Genomic DNA, 12,542 nt, shown 5'->3' with positions numbered 1-12,542 from the left:
GTTAAAGACAATGATAATTTCTTCCTCCTTAAAGCTTTTCATTATTTTTTTAACTTTGTTTTTAAAAATGGATTTGTGCTGAATTCATATAGAGAATTACTTTAAACTGCAAGAACTTGAATAAACTTTTATTTAAATATAAATAGGTGCATTGTCTTATTGCTTAGTACTTTTAAAGGGTCAGGAAATCATTTCTTTATTTTGAACCTCCTCTTATCAACAACTATAATTCAAATATTGGAGCAAGGTGTTTCTGATAGAGCAGCAACACTGATTAACCCAAGAACAACTGATTCTAAATCATGGAAAATATGCAGTTCAGTGCAGAGTGACCAAATATAAACTTATATGTATATATGATGTCAGTATTATAGGAATGCATGTTCTCTGTCTTGTAGTGTGTACCTAGATGTATCTAGTACAGTGAATGTTATGTGTTGTGTATGGTGCTGTATATGGTGTATACAGTGTATAGTGTTAGTAATATTAAAATTAGGATATCACACCTAGGGTTGAATTAAAAAACAGTAGTAAGATGAATATTGCTAAGTAAGGATAATTATAAAATATGACAAATAGTAGAAATTAATAGTCTAAGAGGGTGTAGTATGATAAAGTCAAGAACATAAATAAAGATTGATCCAGGATGCTAGAAACAAATGAGTTAGAAAAATAAGAAGAAATAATAATAATGCTAATAATAAATTGTTTCTTTCATAGCGCTATATCCAATTTAGAACTGATCAAAGCGCTTTACAACACAAATAAATCAATGAATTAAAACTTAACAAAAATATGATAGAAAATGTAAATATTAAATTTTAAAAAGGTAGAGTAGCTCTTATGATGATTATAATAAAAACAGGAGTTGTAGTAGTAGTAGTAGTAGTGGTATTAGTAGTAGTAGAAGTATTAGTAGTAGTACTAGTAATAGAAGTAGTAGTAGTCATAGTAGTTGTCATAGTACATGTAATTGCTGTTGTAGTAGATTTGTTTATTAAAAGGGGGTAGTAGGATTTACTAAATAAAATCTAACTTTAAGCACAAGTATTCAATTAGATGTCATTCCTAATACTGGACATGTAACTCTTATTAGCGTGCAAAGTAAATATTCTTTCACTTGAAAGTTTAGTTGGAAGGCACAACTCATAATGTAGATATTTGAACTTTTCAGAACTAGAACTCTAGAATGTATGATGGTCCATGTACATGTATTACTGTGTGTCTTCTCTATAATATAATGTCTTTGTGTATTGTGCGAGTTTGAATGTTGTGTTTAAGTTTGATATGTAAACATGCCCCTAACTAGGATTTATGATATATATGTATATATATATATATATATACACGATAACAATTTAAGAAGTCATGTAAATGGTGGGTAAGTTTTATAATGCCAAAAATTAGACAAATCAGATAGACAAGGCATTTTTTGTGCAATTGTCTCTTTTTACCCAGGGAAGATTGTGATTGCACAAGTGAAATCTGGAATAATTTTAAAGCGCCTTGGTTGCCACAGCGCGGCTGATGTTCAGGCACTTTCCAAGAATCTAATCGTTATTACAATCATATGTGGTAGACTATAGATAAATTTGCAGTCTTTTTATATGTGTTTATATTACAGCTAGGAGTCACTTGTGTGTTACTCATGTCAGTATTGTATACTAATGATTTATTGTATTTTGTAAGGGGAATTAACACAGATTTTATCATCACTTGATCCCTTTATCCCAGATGTCATGTGTATGTTATAAGATTAGCCACAATATATAACATATACCTCTTCACTTTCATTATATATTAATCAAAACAATAAACTTTGCATCCCCTATTTATCTCCACTCTGAATTTAGCCGACACTATTTCCCGTAAGTTTGTTGACCTTTTCAGTCAGTGTATCCTGCTGCCACTATTCCACATTGCTTTGCCAATTTGCGTATTTATTCCCTAAAGATACTAGATCATTTAAGATATTATTCATGCATGACTGCTGTGAATAAAAGTGTCTCCTACAAAGAGAGCTGTATCATCAGCTGTTTATAAAGTAAAGACATGTACCTTTATATGGTTGCAAAGCTATAATCCTGTGTTCTTTTATTTCCCCTTTTTGCTCTTCGTCATATTTTTATGCATATATAAAAAATCAAAGTCTTTATATATACTTCATGTTAAGTATTTGTAGTAATTTTTAAGTGTTATGTAAAATTATATTTAGACTCATGTCTGTTTCACTCATACAAGATAGAGATTATGGTTTTTGCTTTCTTCTTGGAGATGCTTTGCTCTGATTAGTGTTATTTTGTTCAAAAGGAACAAAAACAAATGATGTAAAACTGCATTATGAGAAAAAATAGGCATTATTACAAACCTATCAAGTAGTTATTTCAGGTGAATGCAATTTATAAGCTCATAATGATTTTGTAACTTAATATACTTGTTAGCATATATTACAAAGGATTTAGTTGTAAATAGTTATCTCGCTTCTAGCATAGTTTACTAGGCTTGACGACAATGTTGAAAAAATCAACATTTCATACTTTGCTGTTTTAAATGCTGTTATATCTCCTGTTAAGACTTTGTAGATGTTATATACATGTTGAGCAGTTAATTGCTTGTATTTATGCTTCATGCTAGAGTGTATCCCTTCCAGTTGTAGCAGTACTCATTATTTATTCTAAAGAAATAGACTTTGGTTTGTGTTCAAACATATTTATTCCTTCTATCATTTTGTGTATAGTCATATTCATTTACTAATTAACCTATTTGAGAAATTGTGTATGAAGCTGAACATTTATCATTTAATGTAAAGCATTGCTATTTGTTTTTGTTTGATCAATTCTGAACTCTGCATCCCTCCTAAAATTAGTTCTTTGCTCCAGATGTTGTTTTGTTTGTCCCACAGGTATATGCCATGTTCCTTTTACAAGCTCAATGTTCCCTCATTTATGTAACCATGGCGATATATATCATGTATATGAAAGAATATGTTCTAATTTAATATTTTCCCCTTTTCTTTGACTGTGTACAGAGAACCAGATAACAGTACAGACCACATAGCCTCAGGTTACCAGAGTCCACCATCTCCTGTCCCTGTACCCGTCACTACAGCAACATCATCATCATCAGGCCTTCCACCAGCTATGCCTATCTTGAGGTAAGTCAATGCTCTCATCATCATCAGGTGGCCGGAGTTTGAGGGTCTCTCATCCTGTCAATCAAAGATGATTCCTCACACTTGGAACCATACTCTGTAATTGTCTGGTGAGAGCCAGAAGGATGTTAACTCTTTGTAAGAGTATATGGGTGGAAGACCTTCTGACTCTTACAAGACAATTATTATATCCACTCAACAGATGGGTCTTAGTTATAGATTATTCATGACTTAGTAATTTAAGGATTGATACCTAAAACAGTGGTGTTGTGGTCTAGTGGATAAGTCACAGATCACAAGGCATAATGTGATTTAATTCCTTGCTTTAGCACTATTAATCAATCAATCTACATGTACATTGATCCACACTTGACCCAGGTAAAGTAAATGGAGACCGGTAGGAATTGATTCCTTAAAGTTTCAATACCTTCATTTGGGCGGCTAGGCTGAGCAGGGGTAATAATCCAAAGCTCTTTGGGAGCCCATAGAGACATTGATAGATACCTGATACGAGTTTTCGAGTTTCAAGTTTTTATTGTTCCACATTTTACACAAAATATAGACATACCGGTACATATAAAATAAAAAATTATACAATACAATTGTAGTATACATGAGCACGTCTCAAAGTTATACAAGAAGTTAATATTATGAAGTCAAGATCTCTAGCACACTGTCTTCTTTTCAATGCTTGCTATTAAGCTCACTGCTCTTAACCACTGAATCAGTGTGTCTCCTTAGATCTGTAGTTGGATGATAAGTTGATTCATTATTCCTTGTTTGATTGATTCAGGTTACAGCAACCAAACACAAGTGCCCATATAGAATCGTCCCCTTCATCGTCTTCACCAGAAGGAGTAGGGGTAAGCCTGGTCTCATCTCGCCCCCACCACCGGCATAAACATGAAGAGAGGGCTGTAGATGTACCCTTTGATCAGCAGCTGAGTCCTGAGTTATCTAGTCAGGGTAGTCGTAGCTCTGAGGATCCTCCTATGTACGCTCCTCAAGGTATGTATCAAGGCATTTCAGCTACTCTTAAAGGTAATACAAAGTTTTGGAAAATTTTGAAAAATGGGTGGATAGTGAATCTTTACAATTTTGTTATATTTGGATGCCCCTGTGGATGTATTGTAATCACTAAAAAAATTAGCCCCTAAAACTCTTCTGTTTTCGAGAAAAATTGAATATAAAAATTTACCGGTGCTCCCGGTAAATTTTGATAAATTTCAAATAGCGCCTATGGCCGTACAATGGTAGCTGCGACCATGAAAATCTCAGAATATGTAGTTATGATACATAATTTCCAAACGGGAATAGCTAATCGGTCGATTTTAGTCAAGAAACATTGTTTCATAGCTAAATTGATATCTTGACCTTGAGAGGGAGCTATACAACATAAAGAGTTTATTAATTATAATTTCACAACTTTAGACTCGATTTCAACCGCGACAACGATCATTGAATATTGTAGGAACGCATATGCTTCCAAAATTGTTAATTTGAACCAAATTCATGACCCCATACCAAAACTTTGTAATACCTTTAACTCTCTGCATCCAGGAGTGGATACGTGGAAGCTCTTAAAGATTGCTTTGTGCTCTGATCTGGTTGAAAGCAAATTTTCTTAAAATCCATGTTTCCTCTCCTTTTTGTGTGCAGTGTGCTCTGTCTTACAAAACCTTGCTACTTTAAATTTTGTATCTGTACTGCTTGTGATCTGCCAATGTTGCTACTTTCATTATGCAGGTTCTTTTTTATGTTTCCTCAGCCTGTATTTTAGTAGTTTCCATGTGAAATCTCTCTTTCTTTTAATTAATTTCCAGTAAATGTTTTATCAACCAACCCATCTGCCATGAACAGTCTATCCTTTTTCTATTTTCTTAAATCACATATTATACACCCTCTCTCTCTCTCTCTCTCTCTCTCTCTGCCTATCTCTCACTTTCTCTCTCCCTATATCCTTTCCTTTTTTCTTTTTTTTTTGTAACTGAATTCTCTCTCGTGTTATCTTCTTTTTATGATAAGAAACTTAATTTAACTCTACAACATCCATTTCCTCCTTCTAATTGTCATAATTTCTCATTACCGGTATTACTTTCTCTTTTCAAATGTATCTCTAATATATTACTTTTTCAACTCCATTCCACTGTATTTTCTGTCTCTCTTGACCTATTTGTAACTAGATATCATCATCAAATACAAATCATTTGACCACCTGATACTATCCAACTGTACAAATATATTGGAATAAGATCCACAGGCATATGAAATCTCCCATTGACAAAAGAAACCTTAACTGCTCATGCTGATCCAGAAGCCTAGATTTTGTGCAAATATTAAAGCTTTAAATGATTTCAACAATTTGCTTTGTGTTTTCACATTGCTGCCAACCTTTCCTGCTCCTAAAGTGCATGATTATTGCCAGTGCGGTATTTATGTCTGTTTCATGTACAACGAACTTTAAAAGAAAATTAGTTTTAGTGAAAAGTTTTAGTGAAAGAAAAAAGGTTGATAATGTTTTGATTAGTCTGCATGTTTCTTAAAGTTGCATATCTCCAGTGCCATTTATATTTAGTATTATTTAACACAATTAGTGAGTATGATATTAATGAAATTTACCTATTCATCTCAGATAGTGAACAAAGAAATTTTTCTTTCACTTTAAACTCATTATTCAGGAAGACTAGCTGATAGAAGAGGAAGAACTGGCACATTTATTCACTATCAATAAATGGTGAAGATATGTGTAAAAGATACCGATATAAATGGCACTGTAGAAGACTATAAATTACTCTTTCTGCCTTTCCGCCTTTCCGTTATTAACCTATCTGTCATTGTGTATTTGGTCATGTCTGTCTGTCTATCTGTCTATCTGTCTTTCCGCTAACATCTCTGTAAAAACCCCAAAGGTGGTGTTGTTGGTGTTGCGTCTCGCTCTGCTCCTAAACTTTCCTCGTCATCTTCACTCTCCTCATCGTGGTCATCCTCCTCTTCATCTCTGTCATCATTTTCATCTGATGATGAGAGGGAGCAAGGTATGAATGAAGCTCTCTCATTAACAGCAAACATACAACCATCTTATGATAATCATATGAAATTGTCTCATGCGACCATTTATTATTCCTTTCATCCAAAAATGAGAAATCTCTTGATTGAACCATTAGGTAAGGGTTCTTTCTTGCATTACCAATATTAGTCACTGGTGATTTCAAGAGCTTTGTCCTCTTATGATGAAATAAATGGATAGCATACTTTCATCTTGCTAGGCAAATTTCATGGAATCTCCGTTTAGAGGGATTTTATAATTATTCAAATGGTGCCCTATAGTCTACATGAGGGATTCATTTAATGCATATACCTGTAAGAGGTGTTTGCTTTACCTCTCAAATGGTCAAATTGGGACAGTTTTGGGTTCATTCTATAAAAGCAGCATTAGCTGGCACACTTGTGTTGGGATTAGGTATATTCTTTGATAATACAAGGATTGTCCTAATGCAGTTCCATCCAACCCTACTATTAAAGCTTCTTAAGGTATGAAGTGTTAAACTGCAGCACTTTAAAAAAAAAAATGTGTAAATAAATGACAGGGTACATCTTTAGATTAAAAAAAAAAAACACTGCCATTTACTGTGTCATACCTGAGCAAGGCTTTACAGCAATGTTTGCGTTTGCTGTAATCCATGTCACCTTGTCATGTCATCTTGTGCGTTGGCTTTGTCTGTATCATGGGAATTATCAAGCTTGCATGTCATCTTCAATATGTCATCTCTTCCTCATCTTGCCTGTACCATCCTCTTTGTTATTAACATGATCACATTAAATTGCTGCTATGCTTGCTGTATGCTTATGATGTGGCAAGCTCATCATCATCATGTCGCTTATCTCTCCATGTTCATCTATGACTCGTCTTGTTGATACATTTTAGAAATTGGTAAAATGGCAAAGTTAATCATTCATAGATCTTAATGAAACTAGTCTGGGTTGGAATGATATTACTAGATATTATTTAATGCACCATACATGATTTCTTGTGTTTGGAGCCAGAAGGGTGTTAACTCTGTGTTAAATTAATTGAGTTAAAGCCCTTCTCTGGCTCCAAACAGATGATCCAATCATAGTTCTTATGTTTGTTCAAAAGGTAAATGTAATGTTAATATTTTAATCTGCACAATATATTGAGAATAATTTTAGTGAAATTATTTTTCAATAGAACTGGAATTTATGAAATTTTATAAGAATAGCATTAGGATAATAATCTGCACATTGAAAATGTTGATATTCAATTGTTTTCAGCATGTTGAGTATAAGATGAATGAATGTATTACATTGTGTGTGTTATCTTAGATGAGAAGAGACAGATGTTCTCAGCATATTCCCAAGATAACCTTGGTGGTATGCCTGGTGAGTTTGGAGGAAAGAAGAAGAAGAAAGGCAAATACAGCATCTCAGCACCACCACAGGTTAGTAGCATCACATCCACACATAGAACATTGATGGCAAGTGTCACTATAAGGCCTAAAAAAAAGAAATGTTGTATTGCCCTTTAGGGCCGGTCGGTCAGAAATCTTCTTTCTTTTTTAAAACATTTTTTTGTAAACTCCCTCTTTGGGCTGATATTTCTCAGTTTTTAATGCTATACGGTAATACAATTTTTAATTAAAAAAAAAATATATCTATTGAAAGGCCAAGACTATGCTTGAATTATATCTGTGAAGTGTTGCCTCGTGGAAGATACATTGAAACCAATTGTTAATTTAAAAGATAAGAATTTGATAATAATGTCTGATTGAGACTTCACTGTCTTCTATCGTTAACTGAAATCAATCCCATAATCCTTCAGGATGAACCTACCCAGAAGCCTCATCATATAGACGAGCGTCCGGTGTGGGACTGGAATACAACCCATGTATCACAGTGGCTGATGGCTAACAATCTAGCTCAGTACATCAATGATTTCTCAGCTAACTCTATCAATGGACAAATGCTGCTACAGCTAGACGGGGCAAGGTTAAAGGTTAGTAGTCATAGGTCAAAGGTCAATAAGATTCATTGAGAGTCAGAAGGGCATCAACTCTTGGTGGAATGGTTTAATTGAATAAATGCTCTTGTGACTCTCAGCAGATTATATGCATCATGTATCCTGTGACTTGGTATATAATACACTCATTTTTTTTGTGGCTCTACAAAAGGGGAATTTTGTAAAGGTTTAACAGTTTATGAAGATTGAATTAAAAAAAAACATGAATGCTATATATGAAGGTAGTGAGATATATTCTCTGCTTCACTTAATGTTCACCCTTATAAGTGAACAAAAACAAATGTAAAAAAAAACATAATGTAACACTCCCTCTAAAAAATTGTGTATACATTGAGATAAATTGTTTGAAAATTGAGATAATGAAGATATAACGAGCTTCATGTTATTCTTAACATAAAGAATATAAAGAATATTATTACTGGTAGTTTCAAAAAGTCAAATAAATTGTACGGACCTATTTGGTTATCAGGGTAGAAATTATTACTACAATTCATTTTGACCCATGCCTCTACTGATTTCTTCTTGTTCTTTCTTTCATTTCTCTTATGATGATCAGACGATCGGTGTGACGAACACAAACGATAAGAACACATTCAAGAAGAAAGTCAAGGAGCTGAAGGCTTGCGTGGAGAAGGAGAAGAAGGCACAGCAAAAGGAACAAAAAGCAAGAGAAAAACTACAAAAGAAAGCAGCCAAGAAAATGTTTGCAACAAGCCCATAGATGACAGTGTATATCAAATTTATTCTTATAGTGCACATCCCAAAGTATTTATTGCAGATTATAGTCAACATTTCTATCTCTTATACTAGGATGCATAAGAAAAGCTCTTTGGCTTCTCCCATTTTTATAGAACATCATGAACTTAATGTTATAGGACTTTAAGGTTTACAAAAAATCACCTACCTGTAGTAATTACTCCTGAACATTGCTTCTTAGACATTGTATTCAGATTTATATATGTACGAGTGTGTGTCCACCCAACATATCTTTTGGTAACTTTAAATGTTATGTCTCATGTTAGGCCTCATGTAGATCATGGGATCTTATATGATAGCTTTGCAGGGAGGATGAAGAGGTTGGATGGGAACCACAAACATGCCGCCAAGAACTCATTTTTTGTCATAAATCTGTTCAGAAACTATGTTCCTGAACAGTTCCTTAGATAGAATGTTATTCCACAGGTGCCAAACAATTTGAGTTTTAGCAATACATGCATGCAGCAGGCACCCAAAGTCTTTGCTATGATTATTTCTTCACATAGTACTCCATGCTTTAGAATTCTCATAAATCTTTATCGGTTCAAGAGACTGTTTTGCTCTGAAGTAGAATGTGATCTAATGATCTCCATCTTCTAGAACAAAAAGGTAAGTAGCATAAGGGTGTATGTCACCTGTCAAAGTATCATGAATTTCCATTTGGAAATATTTTATGACAAAAACAAATAAATGAGCTGAAATATTGATATTTATAGGAGTTTGAAATGATGCTCTTATAAAAATAGTCCCCTTAATTTCCAAAATCAGAATGTTTTTGTAATGAAGAAATTAATATATCCTTATGCTTCTTATCTTTGTGTGATGTCTGCCAACCTGTTTCTATGGTGATGGAATGAGGGGTCTCCTACGAAAATAAAATGTCACTTTTCTTCCAGATTTTGTATAGCATTTAAAAAGAGAATTTATAAATGTGTATTTAAGCAGATTGGTACTCTGGCCCATGTTTTTATATGCCGAAATGTATTTAGAAGAAGAAAAAAAAATCATAAAGGAAAATATACCTCGAATAATCTTGTAAATTAAATTGGTCATTGTATTGCTCATGAGAAAAAATAGATGAAAACTATATTTTGTATAAAGCAACCATTGTCTATGCTGTCACCAGCAAATGTGATATTAATGATATTAAAAGTCACAATGATACAATATTACTCTGTAGACTTGACTTTCATAGACTTTATTATCAAGCTGTAAACGTAATTCAAATAATGCACCTTTATCAAGCAATCATCTTAAATGGGTATAATAGTGGTGTACTTTTAGAGCTATTCTGCATCTGTTTTTCCTCCATTTCCCTCCTAACCTGAAGGGATATGTTCTATTTCCTGTAGCCTATTTAGACCTAGTGCCAATGATGGGAAAGATTATTTCAGTACTTAAAAACTTTATTTACAGGTAATAAATAATCATGCATTTACTCAAAATCATTTTGTAATTTTTTTAATTCTCAAGAAATGTAACAAAAACCATATGCTTTGTAAGATGAGTTTGTAACTTTTTATCCATTATCTGACTGCTTATGTGAGAAAGAATATAACTTAATGTTTATGAATATGGCTGTATGAATTTTATCTTTGTATTTTCATTTTGCTCATTTTACTTGAATGTGTTATTAATTTTATTTACTTTTAATTGTTATGAGATTCAATGTATGTATATTTCTGTTGATCAAATATTAAACAAGAATAACAGATGGGAAACAAATGTATTTAAAATTTGGAATCAGATATTATTGACATTCCCATAATAAATTCATATTCCTAGTATTATGTATGCAGATGAAACCATCATTCAAGTAATTCCAAGAATACTTGTAAGTAAGTGATTTTCTTTATCAATTAAATGTAGCATTGAATGTTAGGGGCATGAGATGCCAATGGAATTAAATGTGTCTGTGTTTATACTTATGTCATCTATTCATGTCTTTCACATGTTCGGATAGAGATCTTGCATTTTGAAGAGAATACTTCTAGAAGCTTATGCAACCTTGTTATATCACATTATGTCATCACAATAATGGTTTCATGTCTAAATACAATTCATCTTTTTTCTATTATGTATAATTCATAGGACTAATTTTATATCATCATGAGTAGATGAAAATTTATTAAGAATTGTTATTCTCCATCTTCTACTTTTTCTTTCATCTTTCATTCTTTGAAACCTTCATCTTCCTTTCCCACTCTTTTCGACCAATCATATAATTTACCAAGTGTCATTTAGGAGACTAATATCAAGAACAGTCTATGCATACAACCCAAACATTAATCAGTTTGAAACTGGTAAACATATGACAATCAATGTTTTTTATAAACTTGATAGCGGAATTGTTGATGCATTTTTTTTAAATGTGTTATTTGCTTGTCAGGCATTCCTAGTTATGTTTCTGTCTACTTTCATACAATTTGCCAAATATTCAATGTGATACAAAAGACAGTAATAAACGTAAGTGGGCAAGTGAGAGATAGAGAGAGAGTGTGAAAGAGATAGATATTTTTAATTCACTATTTCACATTAAATTCAATCCTTGATACACTCTTGATGTTATGGGGAAGATTGTCATGTCAATGTCACACTTAGTCTGACCTTAACTCAATGTTCATCTATTGATATATAAAACTGTGGGTTTAGTCTAGATAATTGTACATTTGTATGAAATGGTAACAATCAACAAAAGAGGCCTTGGTTTTTTACACACATTTATAAGGCTTTTACTTGCGCATGCGAATGTTTTCTAGTAAGAATTAATCAAATTAAATTTGAATCCACTGCTTATTGCTTCGTGATTAATTTTATACTCATTGGGGCATTTCTGATCAAAATCAGTGTCAATGTCACAAACATTTGCTAAGTGTTAGTTACGCACATGACCTACTTAAGTTGCCTGCATCATTACAACTTGAATGGGCGATGAGAATCAAACCTAGAGCTTTATGTGTAGTAAAGGCTGACAGGCATAGCCTACTCCTTACACAGTTCAGAACAGCACAAAGTTACATACATTCATTTGTATGCGTAGTCTTTGCTTCTAGCAGTGACACTCTGAATCATGAACACAACAGATAACCATTGCTTTGGGGTTTTTTTTAGTTCCCAGAGATAAAAAAGTACGAGGATACCCTTTATAGCTTGTAGCCCTGTCCGTTTTTATCTGTATTGGTGACTGTTAAATGTTTACCGCACTTTTCTTATGCTATTGCTGTTTTCTTTAGTTTGTTTTTCTCACATTGTATTAGTCTGTGTGTGTGTAATCTGCTGCATAGTGCAAAACAAAAAAAATATATATGTTCTTCTAATTTGATGTAATCTTGTTTTTATTTGTTAAATTGTAGATATGGAATGTTGGTGTTATTAACAATAATGCCTTTTGTATTATCAAAGAAGAATCAAGAGATATATCATGCATTTGTGTATATATAATGGTTAGTAGATGATAATGTAATATATAAAGAAACAAAAACACTTTGAAATAAATGGTGTCAGAATGGGAATACAATCAAGTTTTTAAGACTGATTTGTTTGTGTTTTTCCAAATGAAAATATTTGTTCTCTTATACTCCTTTTCTCTTTTCTCTT

The 12,542-nt window shown here is 32.9% G+C and overlaps 1 protein-coding gene across 5 annotated transcripts in view; it reads left to right on the top strand.

The window, feature by feature from the left end:
- LOC577610 (neurabin-1) overlaps positions 1–12,462 on the top strand; it is a 73,545-nt gene extending 61,083 nt beyond the window's left edge. For 4 of the 5 annotated variants that reach the window (XM_030976502.1, XM_030976488.1, XM_030976493.1 and 1 more), the window contains 5 exons: positions 3,029–3,154; positions 3,945–4,159; positions 7,496–7,611; positions 7,992–8,165; positions 8,746–12,462. In XM_030976502.1, the coding sequence (XP_030832362.1) occupies positions 3,029–3,154; positions 3,945–4,159; positions 7,496–7,611; positions 7,992–8,165; positions 8,746–8,910 (796 nt within the window). In that variant the 3' untranslated portion in view covers positions 8,911–12,462. Of the gene's footprint in view, positions 1–3,028; positions 3,155–3,944; positions 4,160–6,060; positions 6,671–7,495; positions 7,612–7,991; positions 8,166–8,745 lie in introns of those variants that run through there. The other variant, XM_030976507.1, reaches the window with a different exon arrangement.
- Positions 12,463–12,542: the final 80 nt, after the last annotated feature.

This window comes from Strongylocentrotus purpuratus, unplaced genomic scaffold (assembly GCF_000002235.5).
Source record: "Strongylocentrotus purpuratus isolate Spur 01 unplaced genomic scaffold, Spur_5.0 spur5_contig_870, whole genome shotgun sequence".
Lineage (NCBI taxonomy): Eukaryota > Metazoa > Echinodermata > Echinoidea > Camarodonta > Strongylocentrotidae > Strongylocentrotus > Strongylocentrotus purpuratus.
This window is presented reverse-complemented; position numbering and strand designations above follow the sequence as displayed.